Source organism: Pinus tabuliformis, chromosome 7, assembly GCF_031772625.1.
Source record: "Pinus tabuliformis cultivar Carrire ecotype Pingquan chromosome 7, CPIR1, whole genome shotgun sequence".
NCBI classification, from domain to species: domain Eukaryota; kingdom Viridiplantae; phylum Streptophyta; class Pinopsida; order Pinales; family Pinaceae; genus Pinus; species Pinus tabuliformis.
This window is the reverse complement of record NC_142293.1, coordinates 1,894,416,325-1,894,429,093: the sequence shown is the minus strand read 5'-3', so window position 1 is coordinate 1,894,429,093 and position 12,769 is coordinate 1,894,416,325. Positions and strand designations below refer to the sequence as shown.

Below are 12,769 nucleotides of genomic sequence, written 5' to 3'. Positions count from 1 at the left end.
AGTTGATCTGTTTTTAAATGAGATTTACTGCTTATGCAGTTTGAGGAACAACATGTTCGAGTTGGCAGACAGATTGATTGGTATATACAAAACTGACAACTGCACAAAAAGTGTAACTATTAATCCAAGGAGCTTTTCTGTTAGTGCAGGTGCAAATTAAACTTTCTACAGTGTAGGTACAGTTCTATCTTATTGTAAAAGTATCCATTACTCATGGGTGCTGTGGATATGTCTGATTATGTAACAGTTGATCGATTAGTTTCTCATCAGAAATTGTTTGTAAAACGTTTATTATTATTATTATTTTTTAATCCAATTGAAATATAACTTTAATGTTTCTCTTTGGGTATTTTAAAATATGATGAAAACTTTGAATGCACTTATTTGAATATAAGCTCCTTCAAAACACAGTCAATTTCAGGATGATCTTTGCTTCGACGGTAAAACATTTTGAATTGAATACAACCTACGAATTATGTAAAATATTCAAGATTAAACTATTTTGTTTAACTGGTCAAGAAGAGAAAATATATGAACCGCGAAGGTTAATCTTAATCGACTAGATTGTTTCATAATTGGAGTAAAGTGATTCAAAGCTACCCAATTCTATTTGATTTATTCATTCATCCTGTAGCATTACCAACAACGATAACACGGAGGCATGTTATTTCAAGCAAAAAGAAATAAATGAACACTTTCCCTTATTCCTATGTGGCTGCCACTATTATAGAAACCTAAACCCTAAACCCTTTTAAGAGATAAAGGGAATTTCTTCTACTCATTGGTTAGCTGTTATGATATAGAAAAGGAAAACTAACTATCAACCTTTGAAGAATTTTGGGAGGCAAAGCGCAAGGGAAGCAAAGGGAATTCACCCATATTAACAGAAATATTGGATGCAATTTGATTAAATTTATACGTTATAGTCAAAACTGCAACATCAAAACCCAAAGCACCACATTCAAATATTGATTCAATATCCGCAGGTTACAAAATTAATCAGTAAATCAAATAACTAAACTCAAACAAATAAAAAGAAGAGTAAATAATCTTAAATAATTTGCAACAAAACAATTTAGTGGCAGTATTTTGAGCAAGTGGTAAGACGAATAAATATTTAAACAAGTAAGAAAATACACGACTATTGCAAATGCAGAAAATAATTGAATGGGAGGATGGGGAAGGTGATGGAGATTTGAAAAACTGATTAAATGCATTGAAATCACTTATTGAAAATTTTGTATTCTATTTTTAAATTATTTCAAATACAATATAATTGATTCACTTATTGAAGTTTTTGTATTCTATTTTAAATTATTTCAAATACAATATGACCTGATTCATGTCGGAGGAAGGTAATCTAAATATATCCTTATTGTTGAAACAATCACAAGCAAGAAACAAAATAAATGGATGGGAGTAATTAGTAAATGCATTGCTGAATCAATCACATAAAAGAAACAAAGTGGATAGATAGGAGACTATATGCAGTTGGGTTCAAATATAATGTACGAATTGATGGTGGGTTTTATTATTATTTTTTGAATATAGGGTTTGGTGGAATTTATAACATAAATTATATTGAATGATTATCTTTGGCTAATAAACTATTTAAACATTAATTGACCTTTTGTTCATGGTTTGGAAAATGATTTATTTTTATTTGAAAAAAAAAATGAATATTAGTTTTTTAGGTTTTCTTTGTATATGAAATTTGTTTATTTTAAAGTTGAAAAACTCAACATAGTTTATGCAAAAATTTATATAGAGAATGGAGAATATTATTGAAGTGAAAACAATATAGCATGACTATGAAATAAGATTATATTTTTATTTAGAGGAAATGTTAAAGCATAATTTCACACATTTTAATTATTGTTCATAATGCTAATGATTTAGATTGGACAATTCTATTATTTGTCATCCATCTTGATACTTTTCGAGTGGAAAAGAGTCTAATTAGCTCACAAAGATCATTTTTATTGATGGGTATCAATTTGTGAATTGAAGTTTAAAAATTTTCGGACATAATTTTGTTAATTTATAAATACCATATTTGATTTAATATTTTCAACAATTTTATACCCAAATTTTTATATGCGCCAATAAACTATTTATTTTAGAAATTGTTGAATAAAAAATACACTAATATTTAAGTTAAATGATAATGATATAAATTTAATAAAATAGTTAGGCTAGGATTAACTCCACAAATGTGATTGTTGCATTTGCATCAAGATAGAATATGACTATATACAAACAGAGGGAGACTATTGGGTTTCATCTCCCAATCTCTGATGGTCTTCCAACTTCTTTCATTTTTCTATTTACAATATTTACATAGGATTTCTAATCCCAAAGATTAGGTGTTCAACATTCACCCCCTTAATCTGAAGGGATGTTGGTGAGTCCAAACATCATTTTGAATTTTTCAAAGTTCTTTTCCAAGCGCTTTGGTGAAGATGTTTGCAATCTGCTCATTTGTGGAATAATGTCAAAGGTGGATTGTTTTGGCTTCAACATGATGTCGAATTAGATGGTATTTTGTATTGATGTGCTTGGTTTGATCATGGAACTTTGGGTTATAATTGACCAATTTTATTGCAGAAATGTTGTCAATCAAAAGAAGAGTTGAATGCACTTATTTCTCTTGCAAATCTTTCAAAATTTTCTTGAGCCACATTATTTCCTTTGTTATTTCAGCGGTTGCCACATATTCTGCCTTAGTTGTGGAATCTGTTGGAACTAATTGTTTGCATGATTTCCATGTGACAACTCTTGATCTAAGACTCATAACATAACTTGAGGTAAATACCCTAGTTTCTTTATCTCTATTGAAATCTGAATCAGAGCATCCAATCAAGTTAAAGTTACCCACCTATGTATACTTGAGTCCAAAATCTTGAGTTCCCTTCAATTACTTTAGAACTCTTTTTGCAGTAGACCAATGACCGTCATAAGGCTTTTGCATAAACTTGGAGAGGATTCCAACAACAAATGAAATGTCGTTGAGACTTCTTACAAGTTGTGTGAGCTTTAAGTTCTGTTCCATTGGAGTAGTCAAAGGATTACACTCAACCATGCCAAACCTGTTAAGCAAATCTCCAATTTACTTCTTCTGAGAGGAATATAAACTTTGGATGTCGAGTTACTTCAATACCAAGATAGTAATTAACATAGCCCAAACCTGTCATTTCAAAACCTTTCCTCAATTCCTTCTTTATGGATGCAATGTAGTTCTCATTGTATCTTGTCATCAAAAGATCATCTGCATACACCACAAGGTATACAATTGTTCTACCAACTTTCTTGACAAACAAAGTTGCATCATCAAGATCATAATGTTTGAAATTGAGTTTCAAAAGATGCATATTTAACTTCTCGTACTAGGCTCGTTGTGCTTGCTTAAGGCCATACAAGGATTTTACAAGCTTTCATATTTTATGTTCCTAGCCCTTCACAACAAATCCTTTTGGTTGGGACATAAAAACATTCTCTTTCAGATCTCCATTCAAGAAAGCAGTTTTTAAATCCATGGACTTTCCAATCGTTCTGAGATGCCAAGGCAAAGAGTGTATGGATGGTAACACATTTTGTTGCAGGGGAAAAAGTGTCCTCATAATCAATGCCTTCCTTCCGTGAAAAACTTTTTGCAATAAGCTTGGCTTTGTGCTTGTTAAGTGAGCCATTTGCTTTATACATATTTTTGAAGACCCACTTGCAGTGTATTGATTTGGTTCCCAATGGAGGATCAACCAACTTCCATGTGCCATTCTTTATCGAAGCATCCTATTTTTTCTACATTGCTTCTTTCCAGATAAATTCAGTTCATAATCATACGAAACATCCATATCAATAGGTGAATCAAGAATGTCTGCATCACTTCCATTTTGTTTAGTTGAGCTTATTGTTTCTGTCTTTCCAACCTCATCAGGATGAACACTTTCAAATGTATTTTTCACCCATTTTGGAGGACCTTTATGAGATAGCCCAAGCTGCTTAGTTGACTGAGAGGGGGATGAATCAAGATTTAATCTCTCAATTCTGTCAATCACATCACTCAAAGTGTCATCAGTGGTTTTAGCTTCATGCGAGGGAGAGTGTTTCAGAAGGAGATTCCATAGATTGACCCAGTGTAGGGATTCCCCCTTCAAGATGTGGAATCTCATTATCAAACACTTGAAAAGACTTTCCATGTTCGAATTTATCCAAGTGATCAAGTTTTCACTTAACAACATTGTTAGTCTTGGAAGATTCAAGAAAGATCACATCTCTAGATATTAGAATTCTTATTAAATTCATCATACAGACGGTATGCTTTGGAGGTATTTGAGTACCCTAAGAAGATACATTTGCAACTCATTGCATCGAGTTTGTTTCTCTATTCCTTAGATATTAAGACATAACAGGTGGAACCCAAAACCTTAAGACAACTCACCAAAAGAATGTGGCCCTACCACATTTCATAGGGAGTATTGTTTTTAATAGCAGTAGATGGACACCTATTCTTTATATACACAACACACAGAATTGCATCAACCCAAAACATCAGTTTAACATTTTTGAAAAACATCATGTAACGTATCAGATTTAAGATTGTCCTATTGATTCTTTCAGCTACTTTGTTCTGTTGGTAATTATAGGTCACGATTGTTTGATGTTTGATCCCATTTCGACGAAGATAGTTTTCAAATTCATTTGAAGTGTATTATTTTCCATTATCAATGTGAATTGAGCGAATATGAGATTGTGCATCATTTTTAATCCATACTTGAAAGTTCTTGAATGTTTCAAAAGCTTCAGATTTGTTCTTCAATAAATAAACCCAAAACATTCTGGTGTGTTGATCAATAAATGTCATCACATATTTATTACCATTTTTAGAAGGAAAAAGCATTGGGCCACGTAAATCAGAATGAACGAGTTCAAGTTTTCTATGTGCTCTGGAATGAGAATCATGAAAAGACTGTTTGTTGTGCTTTCCTAAGATACACGCATCACATTCGTTAAATTTCCTAAGAATTGTAGGTAGACCAGTAACACCATAAGCTCATTAAGAGTAGCCCTCTTACCCCTAGAATCTATGGACTTCCTAAGATCCACAAGGAAGGGGCTCCTCTGAGACCCATTGTCAACAAGATAGGAGGACCGACTTATCTTTTTGCTAAATATTTAGAAATGAAGCTTAAGACCCTTGTAGTAATACATATTCCTTTGTCAAGGACTCTGCTTCGTTTGTCAATGAGTTGAAGGATTTCAGGCTGGGTCCCAATGACAAGCTTGTGAGCTTCGATGTGGTCTCCCTCTACACTAATATACTTATCATCGAGGCCATGAAGGTCATCAAGCATATTAGGAATCCTGATACTGCTAAGTTAGTTGATATATGTGTTACCTCTACTTTCATTTCCTTCAATGGGGAATTCTATAACAAACTTGTGGTGTTGCCATGGGTCCCCCCCTCTCACCTGTGGTGGCTAATCTATTCATGGAGGATTTTGAATCAAGGGCCTCGACCTCTTCTTGTATTCTGCCTAGGATGTGGAAGAGGTTTGTGGATGACACTTGTGTCATTTGGTCCCATGGCAAGGAAGAGTTGGACCTTTTTTTCCTTCATCTTAATAATCAGTCTAATTCCATAAAGTTCACCATGGAATTTGAAAGTAATAATAGTCTGCCCTTCCTTGACATCCTCCTCTCAAGGAATGAAGATGGATCTTTTTCTCATCGAGTCTTTCAGAAGAAAACTCACACAGAGCAATACCTTCATGCTAATTCTCATCATTTCCTGGCTCAAAAGCTTGGTGTTCTCAATACTTTAGCGACTAGAGCTTTAAGGGTTTATGATGATAACCATTTCAATAAGGATAAAACACACCTAGTGAGTGTTTTCTTTAATAATGGGTATAGTAGACACCAGTGTACTAAGGCTTTCCTCAAAGCTAAAAAAGGTCCTAAGGCTAAGAAAGAAACCAAGGATCGTTTTTATGGGGTTCATCTCCCTTTTATCTAAGGAACTACGGACAAGATTGTAAGGATCCTAAAGAAGCATAAGGTTCCTTCAACCTTTAGGCCTCTAAATACCATCTGAAGCTCCCTAAGATCCGTTAAAGACCCTGTGGACCCCAAAAATATGAAAGGTGTTTATGTTATCCCTTGCTCTTGTGGGACTTCCTACATTTGTGAGACTGCTCACTCGATTAATCAAAGGATTCGTGAACATGCAACTGACATCAAGCATGGCAGAACCCACTCCTTTACTTTGACAGAACATGCATAAAAATCTAGGCATCACATCTGCATTGAGGAAGCCCATGTCATTGCCAAGGTTAGCCATTTCCATCATCGTAAATTCAGGGAGGCCTTGGAAATCGAAAAAAGACGCAATAAGTTAAATAGATACGATGGTTGCAATATTAGCAGAAGCTGGGTCCCTATCCTGTCCTCCTAGTTTGTTTCTATTTGCAAATTATTTTGTTTTTTAAGGTTTGGCGTTTCTATCTATGAATTTGTTGTTTCTATATAGGTATTTGCATTTAATGTTAATATTCTTTTGATCCGTTTTCTCACCTTTCAAAAAAAAAAATTCTCTCCCTTTTGATTGCTTTGTTTTAATTTTAGTCTCATTTAATTATTATTTTTGTTATAAGACCATGACTTCTCTCTCTATATATATATATTATTAATTTTTTTTAATAATTATTATAAATTATAATATTATTATTCTTAAACTAGTCGTTATAGGAATATTATTTGATCTTAATAATCATTATTAAAATATTATTTTTCATAAACTAGTCATTAAAAATAATAATAATAATAACAATTTATCCTCCTTTTTCATTTCTTTGCTTTAATTTTAGTCTCCTTTAACTATTATTTTTGTTATAGGATCTTGACTTGTTAATCAGGTTTTGACTCCTATTTATTTATTTATTTATTTATTTATTTTTTTCTGTTCCATTTATTTGGTTGACTTGCATTGTTTGTTTCTTATTAATGTTTACATTTTCGATATTTCTTTATTATTATTATTATTATTCTTATTCTTAAACTAACCGTTATATTAGTCGTTATAGGAATATTATTTGATCTTAGTAATCATTATTAAAACATTAATTTTCATAAACTGGCCATTATATGATCATTTGGTCTCTACATCACCCTCTATTTAAGCCTGTGCCATGATCTACATCTTCATCTGGTCTTGATGATGAACCACACTAGTTGGTTCGAATTACGTCGGGAAAATTTTCTCCTATGTGATTTCTACCGAAAAGACTCTTCTTAATGTAATATGGATCACAGAAGCCTGAATTCAGAAAACACAACTTTTCTTCAACAAAGAGATGTTGTCATAGTTCAAGTTTCCAAATATAACATGCCATAAAAGACTTGATTGACATATACCTTCATCATAGTGAGAACTGTATGAAAAGCTATGTGTACGAGCAGAGGTTCCTTGCAGCTTCAGAAGCCTTTCTTCTTCTACCTCAGTCATGACAAATGAGTGATTTGGTGCTTTTCTAACTTCAACCTTGCCATCAAATATGTGAATGGAGTGTCCTTGCTATTAGATGTGGACCAAAACAACAATTTTATCCTCAACTCATGCATAAGAAAGTTTGGAAGATCAAATAGTTTGAGCTTGATGGTGCCAATCCCTGATGGCTTGAATTTTGATTTGTTTGCAAATTGCTCCATCAACATTGTCAGTGAATTCTTGAAAGAAATCTCTTCTTAAATTCATGTGGCAAGTTGCTCCTGAATCAAGTAACCAAGCATCTTTCCATGAAGCAAGTGAAGCATTGAATAAGTCTTTAGTTACTCCAATGTTGCAATGTGCCACAACATAACGAGCCGACTCGGGTGCTTTTCCTTTTCCTTTGTCAAGTGTTATACCTTTTCCTTCATTTCTTTCCTACTCAATTTTGTCCCAAGGCAACTTACATGTGGAAGCATCATGTCCATCTCTATTGCATTGTATGCAATGAAGATCAAACCTTTCTCCTTGGAAATGTCTGTCGCCCCTCGCCCCCCCCCCCCTTAAATTCATCTTTCGTCTTCCTCATCGACCACCTCTTCCTCCAGAAGAATCTTGTGCATGGTTCTTCTCTTTTTGTGCACGGCACACAACTTCTTCAGAAGGCCGAAGAGTTGTTTTCTTTCCAAAATCCTTCTCTCGTTCAGCAAATTTCTTTTTAAGAGAGTCAAAAGTAATTTCCTTAAGGTTTCCACTTGCTTGCAATGCCTCAAGATATTGTGAATAGGTGGGATATAATGCCTTGACATAACCTATGAGAGGAATATCTATTTCAATACCATTGGCTTTTATGTCATGCATAATGGATCTTACTTCTGATGCTAAGGCAAGAGGGTCATCATTTTTCAACTCAAGCTTGAACAACTTGATCATCAATTGAACAACTTCAAGTTCAGAGTGTGAATAATTCCTTCAACTTCTTTAAGGCTTCAAAGGCATTTGAAAATGACGAAATATGACGACTCACCTCTTCATTTATTGATGTTGCAATCAAGGCATAGGCCTTGTTGTTCTTGTTTTCCCAGATGGCAAGCTCCTTATCTAAATTAGGCTTTTCAGGTGCATTGTCTCCTCTGTCACAAACCCCTTTCCACAACTCATTGAAAATCAAGGTGTGTTTTATCTTCCGGGACCACTCAGGAGTCAAGATAGGTCTCTTTGCCAAAGAAAAATACTGCCACAATGGAGATGAGTGAATGTATCATAAAATCTGAACTAGTCTAAAAAATAATTATAATACTTGCAACAAAAGATTGATGTCTTTGTAAAATGATTGGCTATGTCTTCAAAAAAAAATTAATTAAAGATGTAGACTCTCCATGAAAATCATATACCTCCATACACCATGCAATTTTATAAAGGACTCAATATTAGTAATGGATGCTCCAAATAATATGTGATAAATTTTATACCAGTCACATACTATGGCATTGAAATCCTCTCACATGCTCCATATGGATAATAATTTATTCAATTATATGAATGTCGCCCCTTTATTTTTCTTTCCAAAACTCAATGATTATATATGTGCCATTATCTACACATACATATATCAAATATCATGAACCAACATGTAACATACACCTTTCATGAGCATAACAAAAATTCAATTCACATCATACCAAATTAACTCTCATTAGGGTATTTTGAAGTCTAAAATGGGCCTCCTAAAATGTACAACAAAAATAAACTTTATAAGAACCAATAGGATTCAAGATGATGATGTCAACCATGGGGGATGATTCACCATTTTTGGAGTAAAAAAGTAAAAAGAATAAAAAATAATAAAACTATTTTTTCAACTCGATTTTCAACTTATCTCTCTAAGGTTTTACTCAAATTTCGAGCGGGAATACTCGTTGGATGTAAAATTTAATTTCTCATCCAAGGAATACCCATGTTGCATACTTTTGATGGACCTTGCTACACGAAATATGAAAAATACATGAAAAAACATTATTGCAATCATGTTTTTCATGTATTTCTCATTTTTTGTGTAGTAGGTTCCGTTGAAAGTATGCAACATGGGTACTCCTTGGATGATGAATTAAATTCTACATCCAATGAGTGTTTCCGCTCGAAATTTAAGTAAACCCATAGGGATATAAGTTGAAAATACAAGTTGAAAAAATAGTTTTTTGTTTTTTCCCTCTAAAATTTGATGATGTAATCTAATCTTATTTTATTATTTCCACTATTATTTTCTTAGGATGCCCATTTTATACCTCAAAATTCATTTCAAATCAACACTTTCAAGAGTCTTCAAATTTAATATATAAAGGGCATTCATATATAAGGGTCATTGAACTGTATTCAACACATACTAGACAAGAGTTCACCTCACAGTCTTCAACTTATATCAATGTTCTATTCACCATGTAAAATCTTCAAAAAAATTGTTCATCACATACCTAAATGTTAGACAACAACGTTCACCGTGGCAAGGGTTCTGACCATATGATGCTCGGTCATTTGCAATAGTCATTCAACAAAGTCCACAGTGTTCCCACAAAGGTGGATAACTGCTCGTGGGGTGTGGATGCCAATTGAGTGGTCGACGAAAAAAGATGGCTCGAATTTATAACTGTGTGGCCACATTCATTAATCGAGTCAGCAAGAGAAGAGTTTTTGGTGAAGAGGATGTGAGCAGGCACAACAATGGTGGGAAGAACAATAGCTACGGGAATGAGGAAACCAACGAGCATAGATATTAGGGTAGACACACCTTGTCACTGTTTACAACCCAAATGGAAACCAAAGTCCGCAACTAAGGATGAGTACCCAACAATGCAACAATATGAAACTGAAGTATACAAATATGAAACTTTGTGTACAACAAAATGTAGAATTTTGACCAAATCACGAAGACAACTTAAGTAAAAAATGGATGACAGAGGAGTTACTGAGAAACATAAATCTAAATTTGGGACAAAAAATGGTAGAAAAATGAACAAGAGTTACAATGCAGAAAACTAATCTTGGGAGCTAGCTTTGATACCATGTCAAGCCTTGATCTGCGTGTTGTTTCATTCTATTTTGCGCCAAGGTGAGGTTATCCTTTAAGAGTTGGAGAACATTTTGTTGATGCTCGATGTGATCTTCCCCTGCTTGAACCTTAGAAGTTTCTCTTAAATATGATGTGATGAACGATTGATGATATCCATAAAGTGGCATACATGGGGTCATTTTTGCTGCAGTATGGAAGGAAGTGTTATACCACCATCCAGCGAGAGGCAACCATTTGACCCATTGTGTTTGTTTATCATATACAAAGCGAAGAAGATATCCTTCCAAAAAAAAATTCACTGTCTCAGTTTTCCCATCAGATTGAGGATGATAAGATGAGCTATGAGCTAAATGAGTACCAAGACAAGAAAAATATTTCTATCCAAAAATTTCCAGTCAAATAGGATCTATGTCACTTACAATAATCTTTGGGTTTTCATGTAGCTTTTGAATTGTTTCCATAAGAGCAGTAGTAATTGTACTGGATTTAAATGGATGAGATAATGCACAAAAGTGTGCATACTTGGTAATTCTATCAACTACGACCATGATGACACTCTTTCCTTCGGACGTGGGTAAACTTGTGATAAAATCCATTGAAACCTCCTCCCAACGTTGACTTGGAATGGATAAAGTTTGTAATAGACCTGGGGTCTTAATCGTCTCAACTTTATTTTGTTGGCAAACCAAAAATTCCGCCACAAACTTTTGAATATCAGATTTAAGGACATCCCAAAAAAATTCCTTCTTAACCTTGTGGTAAGTTTTTAAAAATCCTGAATGCCCTCCTAAGGGAGATATTTTCAATTCCAAAAGAATCTTTTGTTTGAGTTGGGAATTCTTATAGAGGTATAGGCGATCTCTGTACCATAACGAATCATTTTTCCATCTAAATGTATCAGATGTATTGGGATCTTGTTGTAACTTTTGAATGATTGCCCACACGTCTTTGTCATTCTTCCATTCATCCCTTGCTTCGTTTATCCAATTTGGTTGGATAATAGAAATGGCACAAACCAATGCTTCCACATCCTCATCCTTCTTAAGAGTGCATCTGCAACAACATTTTGCTTCCCTTTTTTGTAGATGATTTCAAAGTCATAACCCAGCATATTTGTGACCCATTTTTGTTGCTCTTCTAAAGATAATCTTTGTTCTAAAAAGTATTTTAGCCTATCATGATCTGTTTTTACCTTGCAGTTTCTTCCCATTAGGTAAGGTTTCCATTTCTTAAGTGCATGTAATATTGCCAATGTTTCCTTCTCATAAATAGCTTTTTGTAAATATTTTCCTTTGATTGGACGACTTTCGAAAGAAATGGGTCTTTCTTCTTGCATTAAAAAAACACCAATTCCATTTCCTGTGGCATCACATTCCAAAATAAAGGTTTTTGTGAAGTCTGGCATAGCTAAGACGGGTGCTTCACACATCGCCTCTTTAAGATGTTCAAAGGCCTTTGTTGCTTCCAGAGTCCAAGAAAATGCATCTTTCTTCAGTAATGTTGTTAGAGGTACCACTATTCTCTGATAATTCTTAACAAACTTGCGATAATACCCTGCCAACTCGAGAAATCCTCGCAGATTCTTTATGGATGTGAGGATTTCCCATTCCTTAATGGATTTAATTTTGCTATGGTCTACCTTAACACCTTCATGAGATACAATATGACCCAAATATTCCACCTCTTGTACCCCAAATAAACATTTGGAGGTTTTTGCATATAATTGTTTTCTCCTCCAATAGTTTGAGCATTCTGTCAACATGTTGAATATGTTCCTTCCAAGACTTGTAGATTAGTATATCATCAAAAAATACTAACACAAATTTTCTAAGGGTTTGAAAATGGAATTAATCAAACCTTGAAATGTAGAAGGTGCATTGGTAAGGCCGAAAGGCAAGAGCAAAAATTCATAATGACCCTCATGAGTTCTAAATGTTGTTTTCAGAATGCCTTCAGTCTTCATTCTGATTTGATGATATCCTGAACAAAGGTCTAACTTAGTGAAGTAAATTTCTCCATGCAATTCATCCAATAATTCATCAATGACAAGAATGAGAAATTTATCTTTAATATTGATCTTGTTGAACTCCCTATAATCCGGACACATGCACCATGATCCATCCTTCTTGTGCACCAATACTACTGGAGAAGAGAAAGAACTTTGACTAGTTTGAATTATACCAGCCTCTAACATTTCTGCAACCATACGTTCAATTTCA

General features: G+C 33.9%; 1 protein-coding gene across 1 annotated transcript in view; it reads left to right on the top strand.

Moving 5' to 3' along the window:
• Window positions 1–337, top strand: part of LOC149256035 (structural maintenance of chromosomes protein 4-like) — a 217,316-nt gene extending 216,979 nt beyond the window's left edge. Inside the window, exon 28 of the mRNA XM_089457366.1 lies at window positions 40–337. Coding sequence (XP_089313492.1) covers window positions 40–160 — 121 coding nt within the window. The 3' untranslated portion in view covers window positions 161–337. The remainder of the gene's footprint in view (window positions 1–39) is intronic.
• Window positions 338–12,769: the final 12,432 nt, after the last annotated feature.